Source organism: Saccopteryx bilineata, chromosome 4 (genome assembly GCF_036850765.1).
Source record: "Saccopteryx bilineata isolate mSacBil1 chromosome 4, mSacBil1_pri_phased_curated, whole genome shotgun sequence".
Lineage (NCBI taxonomy): Eukaryota > Metazoa > Chordata > Mammalia > Chiroptera > Emballonuridae > Saccopteryx > Saccopteryx bilineata.
Genome location: NC_089493.1, coordinates 27,296,458 through 27,312,963, shown reverse-complemented (window position 1 = coordinate 27,312,963; position 16,506 = coordinate 27,296,458). Strand labels below are relative to the sequence as shown.

At 47.0% G+C, this 16,506-nt stretch overlaps 1 protein-coding gene and 1 non-coding gene across 2 annotated transcripts; one reads left to right on the top strand and one right to left on the bottom strand.

Moving 5' to 3' along the window:
- Window positions 1–490: 490 nt before the first annotated feature.
- Window positions 491–597, bottom strand: LOC136336923 (U6 spliceosomal RNA). The gene has a single exon (XR_010731657.1). It is a non-coding gene; the product is annotated as a U6 spliceosomal RNA (small nuclear RNA).
- A 3,024-nt stretch (window positions 598–3,621) lies between these two features.
- On the top strand, window positions 3,622–15,826 carry VRTN (vertebrae development associated). Its single transcript, XM_066277437.1, has 2 exons — window positions 3,622–3,680; window positions 13,687–15,826. The coding sequence occupies exons 1-2, from the start codon at window positions 3,622–3,624 to the stop codon at window positions 15,824–15,826; spliced, it is 2,199 nt and encodes a 732-aa protein (XP_066133534.1).
- Window positions 15,827–16,506: the final 680 nt, after the last annotated feature.

The following is a 16,506-nucleotide window of genomic DNA, read 5'->3' as shown; positions in this document are numbered from 1 at the left end:
TACTTTGTTTGGGGGCAATAAACTGCTACAATTTCAAAGAAAGGGCATTTGGCAAACTGTTTAAATTGCTACCACACATACTTTGAAAGTATAGTTATACCTATATATGTGCAAAGTTATGTATGTGCAAGGTTACCCATGGTATCATGGTTTATGAGCAAAAGATGAAATGCCTTAAAATTCATCCATAGGGGACTAGAGATTATAAAATGGATTTTGTGTTAGGTCCGGATGTCTAGATATATGCTAATACACTTGCCACCAGACACATGTGGCTATTTGAAATGTGTATAGTTCTAATGGAGATGTGCTTTAAATGGAAAATGCACATTGGATTTTGAAGACTTGGTACCAAAAAAAAAAAAAAAAGAAAAGAAATGTACAAAATCTCATTAATAATGTTTTATATTGATTTCCTGTCAATGATAATATTTCAGATATATTGGCTTAACTTAAATATATTGTTAATGTTAGTTTCATGGGTTCCTTTTAACCTTTTTTTTTTTTCACGAATTTGCGTGTCATCCTTGCGCAGGGGCCATGCTAATCTTCTCTGTATCGTTCCAATTTTAGTATATGTGCTGCCGAAGCGAGCACTCCTTTTAACCTTTTTAATGTGGCTGCTAGAAAATGTAAAAAATACATGTCACCGGACAGTGGTGGCTCTAGATAAAAAACATAAAGTGAAACAGCAAGGTGCATAGAGTGTTCAGTGTACCCCCATTTGTGCTTTAAAGAAAGGAAGAAAGTACTCTGAGATATCTGCTTGTTTATACATAACATATTTCTAGAACAGTATCCTAGAAGCAATATTAGCTGCTTCAGGAGAGAGAAACTAGACAGGGATCAGGGCTGAAATTTAAACCCTGAATCCTTTAATAAATTTCTGAACCAAAATTTACAAGCATTTTAAACAACATTATTATTTGTACATCATTTATGTATGTGATATATACAGTGTGGGACAAAAGGAGGTTTCCAGTTGTCTGTGAAATACAAGAGTTTATTCTTGTAGTATTATTTATTCATTGTATTATTTTCCATATGAACAATGGTGAACCTACTTTTGCCCCACCTTGTATCATGCACAAATCATTTATATTATTTAGTCAAAACTACTTTTTTTTTTTTTTTACAGAGACAATGAGTCAGAGAGAGGGACAGACAGGGACGGAGAGAGATGAGAAGCATCAATTATTAGTTTTACATTGCCGTTGCAACACCTTAGTTGTTCATTGATTGCTTTCTCATATGTGCCTTGACCGCGGGCCTTCAGCAGACGGAGCAACCCCTTGCTGGAGCCAGTAACCTTGGGTTCAAGCTGGTGGGCTTTTGCTCAAATCAGATGAGCCACGCTCAAGCTGGAGACCTCGGGGTCTCCAACCTGGGTCCTCTGCATCCCAGTCCGAGGCTCTATCCACTGCGCCACCGCCTGGTCAGGCTAGTCAAAACTACTTTTAACAGAACAAAAACATGTATAGAGAGACTAGAAAAGAATATACACGTGTATATGCACAGAAAACGAGAAAAGTCACAAAGAAGTGGCAGATAAGCAAGGAGGAGAATGTGTTAGAAACAATACAATTTGCTCTAGTTTTTACTCTGCCATTAGAATCTTTTGTGAAGGGAATGTTTAACTCATATAAGATATAAGGCGGTCTAACAGCAACAACAAAAAACTAGGTTAGAAAAAAAAAAACTAGGTTAGAAAGAAATATACCAAATTGTTCACAATCACTCTTTAGATAAAAAAGATTATAAGTAATTTTTTTCTTTTACTTTATTTTAAACTTTTGCCAATTATTCTAAATTTTCTCAGTCTATAAATATGACTTGATTTGGTAGTGGAATCACCAACAAACCTTTTTATTGCTGTAATTTCTTTAAAAAATACTTTTAAAGATTCTGTTAACTTAAAATTATTTTTGAATAATCTTCATTGCTTTTTAAAAGATAGCAAGTAATGCAGACTCCGTATAAAATATCAAACGAGGAAAGGTACAGTGCGGGAAGAAAAGGGATACTGTAAATCCATTTTCTTCCACAAGGTAAATGCTGTTCTCTGAAGCTTTTAAAATGCTGTATTTATATTAAGAACTTAGAAAGCATTTCAAACTCAATGGAGAAGCTGAGAGCTGGGATTTACTTGCTCTGTACCAAGCACAGTCCTAAATATTTTAAATGAGTCATTTCACTGAATCTACCCAATAGCTCTGCGGGATAAATGTTAAGACCCGGTAAACCTCCAAGTCAGGGCCCTGAGCGTTGAGACAATTTGCCCAAGGCCATGCTCTAGTGAGGGGCAGGGTTGGCATTCAAATCCAACTCCAGGCGATGATGTCCAAGCCACTGCCCCGGGGGACTGCCATTACGGTGGGTGGGGCTGGAGTGAATATAATGCAGGGACTGGACTTGAACTCACTTCTGGTGGTTCCCTAGTCCAGCACTCTCGGCGGTTGGGAAAGAATTTCCGGTTTAGCTTGTAAGTGTAGAGCTCAAGGTAGGCAAAGAAGAAAATGGTAATAGTGAGCTGGGGCATAACCGATACTGAGGGGCATTTTACACTGGTTGCCAGGGGTACGTATGGGCATTAAAGGGGGAGCTTTGGTGAAACTGTAAGCCTGGGGGTGGGGGGGAGCAGCTAGCCTCAGAACTCCGAAGGGTTAAAGTTGGTCAGGAAAGCCCCTGGGGGAAGATACCTCCTAAGGCTGCAATCTTTGTCTTTTACCTCCCCCACCAGCAGGGACTGGACCAGCAGATAGGGCTGGTTCCTCCTCCAGGATTATCTGAGGTCCCTGGTTTGAGGTGAGCTGGGGGGACTGAACCCCCAGGTACTGCATGCCTACACCATCATCTGGGGCTCAGGAAACTAGGAGCCCTGGCCCTGACAGAAGCAGCATGGCCCAGGCACACTTTGGGAGTAAGCGGTGTTAGCTCCCGGCCTGGGGGATGGTGCTCAGAGAAAGGTGGGGATGGAGGCCTTGGAGAGAAGGGGGCCTTTGTGGAACGGAAGGGGGTCTGCACCAAGGGGAGGCTGTGAGTTCTCCAGCCTCCCTGTCTTGTGGGCCTGGGGTTGGGGAGCTGCCTCAGGAAGAGATGCATCTCTGAGGTTCAGAGAGCCCCAGTCTCTAACCAAACATCCCATGCCAGTTTCTGGCTCTAGCTTTGCCCCCCCCCCCCCCCTGCTCTCTCCGGCCCCTCCCTTAGCCTGCCCACAGACTTTCTTTCCTTAGGTCTTTCTATCTAACCTTCTCCTCCCCTCCCCTCCCCCCAAACTCTTTGGAAATCTTTAAACGCTTTCAAGTTTTTGCTGGGCAGTTTGAGGTCGGTTTCGGAGCTAAGTCAGGGCGCTTTAACACCCCCAGCTGGGTAGAGTGGTTGAGACAATAGCTGCTATCACTTTTACCATTGGAAGTGACCCCCGAATTTGCACTTCTTTCATCTTGGGACCAGAGCACTTGAGGGAAGGCGATTTCCTCCGGGGGGGGGGGGCGGGGGGGCAGGGGGGAGTGGCTTAAGCCCGGTTCTCCTCGGGCCAGTTGGCTGTAGACGTCCTCGTTCAATGGGCAAGTTGAGTGAGAGTGGCTTTCAGCTGGTGATGCTTCCTGCAGGGTGACTTAAATGTCCCAAGCTGAAAGGTGGAGAGCGAAGTGGATGCCCCCAGGGCTCTGGGCCACCCTTGAGGTCAGTAAACTAGGAGGTTAACTCAAAATTAGACAGGGAGGGTGCCCGTGCAGCTTGGGAGTCCCCAGGAGAATAAGGGCTGGCCTTTGGGACACTAAAGGGCCCAAAGATGGGAGGAGTGACTCCATGAAGATGCTGTAAGCATGGACGTGTGTGTGTGTGTGTGTGTGTGTGTGTGTGTGTGTGTAGAGGGGAGGTGAGGTGAGGCATTGTTTCAAGTTCTTTTCTACCCACCCCCACCGGCCTGCCTGTCTCACCTCCCACCCTACACAATGGTCTGGCCTCAACCCCTCCCCGTCCCGGTATATCTAGACCAATCAGCTCTCTCCCTAGCCACCCATTGCCGCCTGGCACACTCACAGGTCCACTGGTTGCCTGCCTGTTCCCTTTGGGTCGCACTCCACACTTTCCCTACCCTTCCTGATATGTGGTCCACTAGAGTCGCTGACTTTGGGAACTGCCAGGCTGATCCGGTGGCCTCAGGGCCTGCGTGGATCTCCCACGTGCTCCCACTGCTCCTGGTGGTGGGAAGTTCTTTTTTTTTGGTATTTTTAAAAAAAATTTATTCATTTTTAGAGAGGAGAGAGATAGAGGGAGAGAGAGGAGAGGGGAGGAGCTGGAAGCATCAACTCCCATATGTGCCTTGACCAGGCAAGCCCAGGGTTTCGAACCGGAGACCTCAGCATTTCCAGGTCGACGCTTTATCCACTGCACCACCACAGGTCAGGCAGAAAGTTCTTTGGGAAGTCACAGCCCACAGACTCAATTGCTACCCACAAGCTCTTGTGCTCCCCCATCCCCCCTTGCCTTCTGGCCAGGACCAGGCAGGGAGCCAAGACAAGACGCTGGCACTCCCTCGAGCCAGTGGCCAATAGCTGGCCAGTAGCGCAACCTGGGCAGTTGGACATCTGGGCCAGTCTGACTGGGGGGGTGGGGTGGGGTGGAGGGCCTGCTGGTTTATCCTGATCTTGCTGAGAGCTGAGGCCTCTGTGGCCCTCCATCAATGTTTGTTGGTTCTGGTTAACTATAGAGACTGCAGGGCCAGCTTTATGAGGGGCTGGAGAAAGGAGGGGATGGGGAGAACCCAGGGTCCTTGGTGAGCAGATGCAGAGCCCAGGATGAGGCTGGCGGGGAAGGAGTTTGTTCTAGAGGCCAGAGGAGACTTATCAGCATTGGTCAGCAGATCCCTTGGCCCTTTCTTCCCTGGCCAGAGCTCTGGCTCACCCTTTCTAAAATGCAAGGATAGAGGCCAGACCTGGCTCTGAGACCCCATCTGCTTGCAATAAGGAGACTGGGGGAGGAGGAAAGCTGGCCTTGCTGAAGGTGAGGCTTTGAGTCTCCGGCAGAGTTGCCAATTGGCTCCAGAGCCCTTCCAGGTGCGAAGATGCCAACTGGACTGGACGCTTCTTGTTTTATTCCCTTCCAGCCTCAAGCCAGGGAGGGCCTGTGTAATCTGAAGGGCCTTGCTCAGATTACACTCCCTGTGTAATCTGCTCAAACTGTGCAATCTGAAGGGCCTTTTGCTTCTTTGGTTTCATGCCTTTTCAGATCCCTCCAAGAGTTTCCAGGGGAGGACAGCTGGGCAAAACCCGTAGGCCAAGCCTGTAGGTTAGCTCTCGCTTTCTGCACCTAACTTGTGAATACACCTGGCAATCACCAGATCTGCTCTGCATTGCACTTTCAGGACACCATTGCTTGAAAAGACTTGCACCTGAACCCCATCAACCAATTGTCTATTTAATGATGATTGGCTGCCCTGTAGGGCCTCTGGCTTTTCCCCATTGCCCTGTTCTTGGGTGATTCAGATCTTTTCGAGTGGCCGTGGGATACAGAACCACTCCAGGGAGCTACTTTTTCCAGCAAGCTTTTGAGGAAAACAGAAGGTGGGGTATTACACCCCCTCATCCCTCTTTGGGGAAGAAGAAGGAATGAGATAGGGTGGAGCAGGGAGGGACGGGTCTGGGCCAATAGGTAGGGTGGGACAGGGTAGGGTGTGGAGGGACAGGGAAGGGAGGGGTGGCGTTTGTGCAGTAGGAAGTGTGGCATATCTGGACATTGTGTTAAAGGCACCAAGGTAGTATTGCATGAATTCAGGTAAGTCAACTTTACCTTTCTGGACCTTAGTTTTCTTTTTATTTATTTTTATTTATTCATTTTAGAGAGGAGAGAGAGACAGAGACAGAGAGGAGAGAGAGACAGGGGGGAGGAGCTGGAAGCATCAACTCCCATATGTGCCTTGACCAGGCAAGCCCAGGGTTTTGAACCGGCGACCTCAGCATTTCCAGGTCGACGCTTCATCCACTGCGCCACCACAGGTCAGGCCCTCAGTTTTCTTATTTGTAAAATTGCCTGGCTTGTCTTGAAGCTCCAAGAATCCATGTGTTTCCAGATCCTTGGGCTGATGTGCATTGTGGGTGATGTATCCCCTGTGCGGTGGATTCCGGTAGTTGAAAGGAGAGTTCTGGGGTCAGATTGCCTAGTGTTTCCTAGTTTTAATAGCTGCTGTCTTGGGAAGTTATTTAATTTAACCCCAAGCCTCTGTTTCTTCAGGTGTGAACTAGGAAAACACACCCTAGCCATGGTTGCAGGTGTGACAGGGTTGTAGTTCATGTGGAGGAAAGGGGAGAACCACATAGTGTCTGAACAAATGACCTGTGAGAAGCCTGAACTCTAGATGCTCACCCCATGTAAAACTCACAGAAACCTGTAATCACTGAGGGAACATACTCATTGATTTGAGAGAGAGAGGAGTGGGGGGAGGAATGGAGTGGGAAGCATCTCGAAGTGGTTGCTTCTCGAATGTGCCTTCACCCGGTAAGCCCGGGGTTTCGAGCCAGCGACCTCAGCATTCCTCTTTGACACTTTATCCACTGTGCCACCACAGGTCAGGCCCCTCTTGTCTTTTCTGAGATTTTTGTTGAATTGCCTGAGTTAAATGTATAGAGTAAGCAGGAGACAGGTGGTGGCTATTTTCATAATTTTGTTTGCAAAGTAGCTAGCAGAGTGCTTGTTCATACGCAGCTGTATAGTAGCGTGCAACAAACGAGTGCAGGAAAAATGAAACCCCAGCATCTTTGTTTGCCAGAATGAGAAAGCTCTTCTGTGTGTACATAGTTTGCTCTTTACAGCTTTTTTTTATTAAAAAAATTTTTTAAACTATTTTTTTCCTTTTTAAATTTAAAAAATTTTTTTATTTATTCATTTTTAGAGAGGAGAGAGAGACAGAGAGAGAGAGACAGAGGAGAGAGAGAGACAGAGAGAAGGGGGGAGGAGCTGGAAGCATCAACTCCCATATGTACCTTGACCAGGCAAGCCCAGGGTTTCGAACCGGTGACCTCGGCATTTCCAGGTCGACGCTTTATCCACCGCGCCACCACAGGTCAGGCTTTTTTAAAATTTTTAATCACCTATGGAAGCGCTCTCTTCACCAAGAACTGATAGAAAGTTTATATTGTTTTCCAAGGAAAACTAATTGTATTTAAAAAAGTAGATCTAGTCCTGGCTAGGTGGTTCAGTGGTTAGAGTTGTCCCAGTGCACTGAGGTTGTGGGTTTGATCCCTGGTCAGGGCACATAGAAATAACCAATGAATGCACAACTAAATAGAACAACTAAGTGGAATGAGTTGATGCTTCTCTCTCATTCTCCCTGTGATCCCCACTTCCTCTTCCTCTTTTTCAAATCAATGGGGAAAAAAACTATCTAAAGTACACAAAAGACAAACAGATTAAAAGCCCAATTCCAGGGCCAACTAATATGATCCAAATAGAAATTTGGTGAGAGATTAGACCAGATTTGTCACAATGTACACATTTAAAAAAATCTATATATGAACCTGACCAGGCAGTGGCTCAGTGGATAGAGCATCGAACTGGGATGTGGAGGACCCAGGTTTGAGACCCCGAGGTCATCAGCTTAAGCGCAGGCTCATCTGGTTTGAGCAAAACTCACCAGCTTGGACCCAAGGTCGCTGACTTGAGCAAGGGGTTACTCCATCTGCTGTAGCCCCATGGTCAAGTCACATATGAGAAAGCAATCAATGAACAACTAAGGTGTCGCAATGAAAAACTAATGATTGATGCTTCTCATCTCTCCGTCCTGTCTGTCCCTATCTATCCCTCTCTCTGACTCTTTCTCTGTCTCTGTAAAAAAAAAAAAATCTATATATGAGAAATTTTATCCAAAGATGTTCCTCATGACCAGTTTAAAAAAATTATACACTCTTTTGGTGCTTTAAGGCCCTTTTTTAAAAAAAACTTTACTGAATTATAATTTACACTCAGACACATAGTATTTTTGTTCCTTTTTATTGAATTTATTGAGGTGACACTGATTAAGAAAATTTATACAGGTTTCAGGTGCACAATTCTCCAATACGTCACCTGTACACTATTGCAGTGTTTTCATCCACAAGTCCACCAGGAATTTCATGCTGGTCCACGTAAGAATTAACCACCCTGATGTATGAAGATGAGAGATCCAGTCCTGGCCAGATGACTCGGTTGGTTAGAGCATCATTCCAATGCACAGAGGTTGCTGGTCCAGTCCCTGGTAGGGCACATACAGGAACAGATCAATGTTTCTGTGCCTGCCTCTCTTTCCCCCTCTCCCTTTCTCCCTCTCCCTTTCTCCCTCTAAAATCAATAAATAACAGATTATAGACCCAATAATCTTAGTCAAATTTGCTTATGCTTAGTGTGATTGCCACTTATTAGCCTGTATCATTGATGAAAATACTATTGAGGTCTTAGAAATATCTTCAGAATTTAGGCTCACTCGAGCAACCTTTTGTACCGCGCAGAGCATTTACAAATCATGCGCAATAGCCACAAAGCATCAGGACAAACTTATGTAGTGTTCAATGCATCGTACATGTGGAGCTCAGAAATTAAGCACCAGTTTGTACCGTGTTGCTCTGTTATACGCAGTAAGATACAACTTTATTTGTTGCATGTTTTTCTTTCTACCCAGCCAGGTCACTGGTCCCCAACTATAAAACGGTTGAAAAACCACTGTTGTATTGTTTATTCACCACCCCTCAAGTTTGTCCATCACCATTCCCCCATACCCTCCACTACCACTCCCTTCAACTACATCCTTTCTTCTTTCTTTTTTTTATTTTTTAGAGAGAGGGAAAGAGATGAGAAGCATCAGCTTATAGTTGCATCACTTTCATTGCTCATTGATTGTTTCTCATACATGCCTTGACCAGGGGGCTCCAGCCAAGCCAGTGTACATCCTTTCTCAAGTATGAAGTTTCATTAGTTGATGAATGGGTACACCCAGACACAATTTATTTTTAAAGATTTTATTTATTGATTTGAGAGAGAGAGAGAGAGAGAAAGGGAAGAGCAGGAAGCATCAATTTGTAGAAGTTTCTTCTTATATGTGCCTTGACTGGGCAAGCCCAGGGTTTTGAACCAGTGACCTCAGCATTCCAGGTCGATGCTTTATCCACTGCACCACCACAGGTCAGGCCCAAACACGATTTTTAAAAAATTTTTTTTTTATTTGTTAATTTTTTTACAGAGACAGAGAGTGAGTCAGAAAGAGGGATAGACAGGTACAGACAGACAGGAACAGAGAGAGATGAGAAGCATCAATCATTAGTTTTTCGTTCCACATTGTGACACCTTAGTTGTTCATTGATTGCTTTCTCATATGTGCCTTTACCGCAGGCCTTCAGCAGACCAAGTAACCCCTTGCTGGAGCCAGCGACCTTGGGTTCAAGCTGGTGGGCTTTTTTCTAACCAGATGACCCCGCGCTCAAGCTGGTGACCTTGGGGTCTCAAACCTGGGTCTTCTGCATCCCAGTCCGACGCTCTATCCACTGCGCCACCGCCTGGTCAGGCCCAAACACGATTTTTAAACCCAAGACCAAAGTTATTTACTGAACTCTTATTTTGTCTATGAAAACAAAGATATGAGAAAGCATAATCATCTTTTTTTAATTAAAATAATGTATCCATATAGAAATATTACTTTGCTTTGCAATACAACACTGAAAATGGGCCAGTAATTAGAATGATTAGTTTGTGCTGAAGAGGTAGTTGGCAGTTTAAACTAGATAACATGAGTCACAGGTCCTAAGAGCATCTGTTTTCAACTACTGTGGGCGAATTGGGTGCAGGAGACTTTTCGGTAATTGTCTCAGGTTCTCACCTGTAAGTTGGGGATGCAGGTGACATACTATTACCTTTAAATGTGGCTATCAGGAATAGGACAGGGCATGCAAATAGTAAATGCTCAGAAAATCTTAGTTATTAGATCGTATCAGCACAGTGACTACGCTGTTGCCACCCTTTGAAAAGACTCACTTTGTTTCAGGGCAACAGTTCTTAAACTCTTTGGTCTCAGGACCTTAGTGTGCTCTTTTTTTTTTTTTTTTTTTACAGGGACAGAGAGAAAGTCAGAGAGAGGGATAGATAGGAACAGACAGGAACGGAGAGAGATGAGAAGCATCAATCATCAGTTTTTCCTTGCGACACCTTAGTTGTTCACTGATTGCTCTCTCATATGTGCCTTGACCATGGGCCTTCAGCAGATTGAGTAACCCTTTGCTTGAGCCAGTGACCTTGGGTCCAAGCTGGTGAGCTTTTTTTGCTCAAGCCAGATGAGCCCGCGCTCAATTTGGCTACCTCGGGGTCTCGAACCTGGGTCCCAGTCCCACGCTCTATCCACTGCGCCACCGCCTGGTCAGGCCCTTAGTGTGCTCTTAAGAATTAGGACCCCTCTCCTGACTGGTAGTGGTACAATGAATAGAGCATTGACCTGGGATGCTGAGGACCCAGTTTTGAAACCTTGAGGTCTTCAGCTTGAACATGGGCTTACCAGATTCAGTGCAGGGTCGCCAGTTTGAGAGTGGGGTCATAGACATGATCCATGGTTGCTGGCTTGAGCCCAGAGGTCGCTGGCTCTGTTGGAGCTCCTCAGTCAAGTCACGGATGAGAAGCAATCAATGAAAAACAAAGGTGCTGCAACATTGAGTTGATGCTTCTCATCTCTCTCCCTTCCTGTTCATGTCTTTTTCTCGCTTAAAAAAGAAGAAAGAGGCCCTGGCCGGTTGGCTCAGTGGTAGAGCGTCGGCCTGGCGTGCGGGGGACCCAGGTTCGATTCCCGGCCAGGGCACATAGGAGAAGCGCCCATTTGCTTCTCCACTCCCCCCCCTCCTTCCTCTCTGTCTCTCTCTTCCCCTCCCGCAGCCAAGGCTCCATTGGAGCAAAGATGGCCCAGGCGCTGGGGATGGCTCCTTGGCCTCTGCCCCAGGCGCTAGAGTGGCTCTGGTCAGGGCAGAGCGACACCCTGGAGGGGCAGAGCATCGCCCCCTGGTGGGCAGAGTGTCGCCCCTGGTGGGCGTGCCGGGTGGATCCCGGTCGGGCGCATGCGGGAGTCTGTCTGACTGTCTCTCCCCGTTTCCAGCTTCAGAAAAATACAAAAAAAAAAAAAGAAGAAGAAGAAAGAAAAAAGGAGGACCCCAAAGAGCTTTTGTTTATAATGGTTACATCTGTTGATAAAGATTGTATTGAAAATTAAAACTGAGACGTTTAGAAAGTATTTATTAAAAAATAACAAACCTGTGCCTGACCAGGCGGTGGCGCAGTGGATAGAGCGTCGGACTGGGAAGCGGAGGACCCAGGTTTGAGACCCTGAGGTCGCCAGCTTGAGTGTGGGCACATCTGGTTTGAGCAAAGCTCACCAGCTTGAGCCCAAGGTCACTGGCACGAACAAGGAGTCACTCAGTCTGCTGTAGCCTCCCAGTCAAGGCACATATAAGAAAGCAATGAACAACTAAGGTGCCGCAACAAAAAATTGATGCTTCTCATCTCTCTCCGTTCCTGTCTGTCTGTCCCTATCTGTCCCTCTCTGATTCTCTCTGTCACCAAAAAAACCCAAAAAAACTTGTTACATAGGAACAATTAATAGATTTTATGAGAAATAACTTTTCCAGAAAAAAAATTCATGAGAAAGTGTATTCTTTTACATTTTCCCAAATCTCTAATACCTGGTTTATTATTTTATTTTACTTTTTAAATTTTTATTTATTGATTTTTAGAGAGTAAGGAGGGAGAGACAGAAAAAGAGAAACATTGACTTATTGTTTCACTTATTTATGCATTCTTTGGTTGACTCTTGTATGTGCCCTCACTGGGGATCAAACCCACAACCTTGGTGTATCAGGGCAATGCTCTAGCCACTTGCCTTCTCATATCTGGCTTAATAGAAGATGAGTAGATTCTCATATCTGTCTATGTTTGATGTTGTGATACATTATTTTGGTAGAAATATATGAAGAAAATCCCATTTCATATAGGTATATAGATGGAAAGAGGAAGAGTATTTTGTCTTAAGATTTTATTTATTCATTTTAGAGAGGAGAGACAGAGAGAGTAAAAAAGGGTAGAGGAGCAGGAAGCATCAACTCCCAAATGTGCCTTACTGGGCAGACCCAAGGTTTCGAACCAGCAACTTCAGCATTCCAGGTAGACTCTTTATTCACTGCACCACCACAGATCAGGCAAGGAAGGGTATTTTGATAACTTTTCCAGTGGATAGTCACTAATAATTATACCAAAACTCAACAAGTAGTTTCTCAAAGCTTAGTTATAATGGAGAATCTAAAACAATACCCGTGAACTTTTTGTACCCTCCTATATTAAAGTCCATTGCTTTCTTTTATACTTTGATTGGTTGGATCTTTTACTCATGCATGACTTTGTTATATCATTCACTAGTTATTTGGGAAGTAGAATTCATTGAGTGATGCAGATCTTTAAATGTTGACAATTCCATTATATAGTATAAAAAGTTACATTTATAGTGTTATCACTGATCCCATCAGAAAAAGCCTTTAGGTATTGGGAAGCTGTCAAGCTCACTGTAGTGGATATACCATAGGTCTTCCAAAAATCTCATTTTCAAATGAAAGCTCAACATTTCACTGGCAGCAAATGGCAGTTTTTGTTGAAGTGACAGGCTTGCTTTATTCATTTTTGCGAAAATGTCACCAAATATACTTAAGTCTAAATGACTAATGTCGCTCAATCTCCCTTTGAAATACAATGGTATTCTGTGATAAAAGTGGCTAATTCATCATATAGTGCAGACAGTTGTCACGCGAGACCTTTGTTGTGTTTCAGTATGCAGTAGACATGTTTTATGTATACTCCCCATTTTGTCACTCCAAACATTGACAAGTCATGTTTTTAAGGGTTGTGACTTAGGAAAGATCCTCTTAACTGCTTTTTGTTTTTTCCTAACTGCCACTTTATGGTGGTAAATAACGTAATGACTACCGGTATGATTTGATTTGTGCGAAGGCCCCACAGTTTTACTCAAGTGTTTGTACAATGGAAAAGGCAAATATCTTAATGTTATCTTAGTATATTTAGTAGTATTATGAAAATAGTTTAACTTGAAAAAGTCTCAGTGAACCCCAAAGTGGACCATACTTTGAGAATCACTGTCCTAGGGAAGGACAGGCCAGTTTTGGCTACGTGTGATTGTTAGTCTACCAGGTAGAGAGGCACAGCTTTCTAGTCATACTCTATAACATGTGCAGTACTAGATAATGCCCTAACATTTAATAGCTAACGCTTTTATAGTACTCTACACTGTGCCAGGCTCTGTTCTAAGGATGGATATATAAGTGTGTGTGTAGATCTATATATCCTCATCCTTTCCTTTCACTGTTTCATTTATACCTACAACAACTCTATAAGGTAGGTACTTTTTTATCATCCCCCTTTTCACAGAGAAGGAACCAGAAGCCTAGAAAGGCTAAGTGACTTGCTCAAGCTAATATCAGAATCAAGAAGACCCGGCTCTTGGTACCACTGAGGTATTAAATAAACCCTGGGAGGCAGTTAGTTATTTATTATTTGGTGTGAAGACATGGAAATGGTGGATGTCCTCTCAAGGGAGAGGGTGCAGGAATAAGTGGGCACCAGCACCGGGTGTCAGCCGGGTACCTTGTCCTGACCTCTGCTCCCTATCCTTTGCCCTGGCAGGATGGCATCTCGGGAGCAGCTGGTACAGCAGGTGCTCCAGGAGCTGCAGGAGGCAGTGGAATCCGAAGGCCTGGAGGGTCTTGTCGGGGCTGCTCTGGAGGCCAAGCAGGTCCTGTCCTCCTTTACCCTCCCCACCTGCGGAGAGGCAGGCCCCAGCCCCCAGGAGCTGGAGGTGGACTCAGTGGCCCTGAGCCTGTACCCAGAGGATGCACCACGGAACATGCTGCCGCTGGTGTGCAAGGGCGAGGGCAGCCTGCTGTTTGAGGCGGCCAGCATGCTGCTGTGGGGTGACGGGGGCCTCAGCCTGGAGCTGCGGGCCCGCACGGTGGTGGAGATGCTACTGCACAGACACTACTACTTGCAGGGCATGATCGACTCCAAGGTGATGCTGCAGGCTGTGCGCTACTCCCTCTGCTCGGAGGAGTCCCCAGAGATGACCAGCCTGCCATCCGCCACACTGGAGGCCATCTTTGACGCCGATGTCAAGGCCACCTGCTTCCCTAGCAGCTTCTCCAACGTGTGGCACTTGTACGCCCTCGCGTCTGTCCTTCAGCGCAACATCTACTCCATTTACCCCATGCGCAACCTCAAGATCCGGCCCTACTTTAACCGCATCATCCGGCCCCGCCGCTGTGACCACATGCCAGCCACCCTGCATATTATGTGGGCTGGCCAGCCCCTCACCAGCCACCTCTTTCGCCACCAGTACTTTGCCCCTGTGGTGGGACTGGAGGAGGTAGAGGCTGAAGATGCTACCGGCCCAGCCCCGGGTCCTCCGGCCCCAGCTCCTCAGCCACCACCAGCCAAGATCCCGGAGCTGCTCAACCAGGAGCCTAGCCTCAGCTACTCCCACTTCAATGAACGGTACAGTGTCGCCAAGAGCACCTTCTACCGTTGGCGGCGGCAGTCCCAGGAACACCAGCAGAAGGTGGCCACGCTCTACTCGGCCAAGCACGTCCTGAAGGACAGTGTTCACCATGGGGGCATCATGTCACTGCAGCAGTTTCTCCAGAGATTCCCCAAGATCTCCCGTTCCACCTATTACGCCTGGAAGAATGAGCTGCTGGGCGCTGGTGCCAGCCAGCCGCTGGTCCCCAAGGAGGCGCCGGGGATGGAGGAGCTGGAGAAACTGCCAGAGGAGCAGGTTGCTGAGGGGCTGGGCCACTCCATGCTGGCGGTGGCAAGCCCTGGAATGGTCCTCATGCAGCGGGCCAAGTTGTACCTGGAACACTGCATCTCCCTGAACACGCTGGTGCCCTATCGCTGCTTCAAGCGCAGGTTCCCCGGCATCTCCCGGTCCACCTATTACAACTGGCGCCGGAAGGCCCTCCGGAGGAACCCCAGCTTCAAGCCCGACCCAGCCCTCTCCACAGCCCAGGCTCCTCAGCCAGCCTCTGTTGGGGAAGAGGCCCTGCTCCCTGAGAAGGGTGAGGTGGAAGAGGGTGCTGGGAAAGCAACAGATGGGGAACCACCTGCCCCCCGAGAGTTCCTGCCCCCGAGGATGCCCCTGTCCCGTTGGCAGAGGCGTTTACGCTGGGCTGCCCGCAAGAAGGTGCTCAGTGGGCATCTCCCCTTCTGTCGTTTTCGCCTCTGCTACCCCAGTCTGTCCCCCTCCACCTTTTGGGTCTGGAAGAGTCTTGCACGGGGTTGGCCCAATAGCCTGCCCAAACTCCAGACACAGGTCCCCACCTTGGGCAAAGGTGGGGTGGAGGGGGTTGAGGAGATGCGAGAGAAAGAAGCTGGCAGGAATGTGATAGCTGCCATGGCCCCAGCTACAGGGACTCCAAATGTGGCAGCTTCTCCAGGAGAAGATGCAGGGAAGGCCCAGGGAGGGCCTTCCAGAGAGGGGGCTCTGCAAGAGGGGGCCACAGCCCAGAGATGGCCCCACAGTGGGTCCTGGTCCAGCCACCCTGCGGTGGCGGCGGCTGGTGGCAGGGACAGCCAGGTGTTGATGATGGACATGGTCGCCACCACAAAGTTCAAGGCTCAGGCCAAGCTCTTCCTGCAGAAATGCTTCCAGTCCAAGAGCTTTCCTTCCTACAAGGAGTTCAGTGCCCTCTTCCCCCTCACTGCCCGCTCCACCTACTACATGTGGAAGCGGGCCCTCTATGACGGCCTCACCCTGGTTGATGGCTGACGGGGGTTGCAAAGGGGCTGAGAGGAAGAGGGACCAGTTTGGAGAAGGCCAGGGACCTGAGTTGCCCCCCCCCCCCCCCCGGCTTGGCCAGGATGCCCTTTGCTCTGGTTCCCACAGTATCTATCCTTCATCCAAAGGCAGATTTGTGTTGTTTCTTGGCTTCAGGGCAGAGAGAGCCAGAAGTCGGCCATCTGGTCCTGAGTTACAGGACCAGAGATGGTCTCTTCGGTTGTTTGCCCTTTTTATTTTTATTGTGTCTTGGTTTTAGTTTTCTGTTTTGATTTAAGTGGGTTAGCTAGGTCCACTTGCTGGTATTGAAAGCTATATATGGGATGAGGTGTGTTTGTTAGCTAAAGCTGCTTTCAGTTTTTTCTGGGGACAAAAGGAGTATTATAGCATGGCCATCTGTCCCATTGGACAGAATATATATTTTCAGTTCCTTTTGGGGCTTGGCACTCTCCTTACTCAAATATATTTCTCTAAACAAGAAGAAATTAAATGTAGAGCAGGTCAATGGCTTCTGTCTGGCACCCTCGAGGGAAAGGGAATCAGCCTTGGCATGAGCAGAAGCAGGATGTATAGGAAGAATCAAGGGCCTCTAAGGGAATGTCCTGAGTTGGATCATTGAGAGATGCAATGATCTTGCAAAGAGACTGGTAAGGGCTTGAGGGAGAGGTTCT

What these genes read in the sequence shown, in the direction of transcription:
- VRTN (XM_066277437.1), top strand. Translation starts at nt 3,622, where the DNA reads ATGTCCCAAGCTGAAAGGTGGAGAGCGAAGTGGATGCCCCCAGGGCTC. An exon ending in CCAGGGCTCTGGGCCACCCT is followed by an intron (nt 3,681 to 13,686) that starts TGAGGTCAGTAA and finishes CCTTTGCCCTGG; the next exon opens with CAGGATGGCATCTCGGGAGC.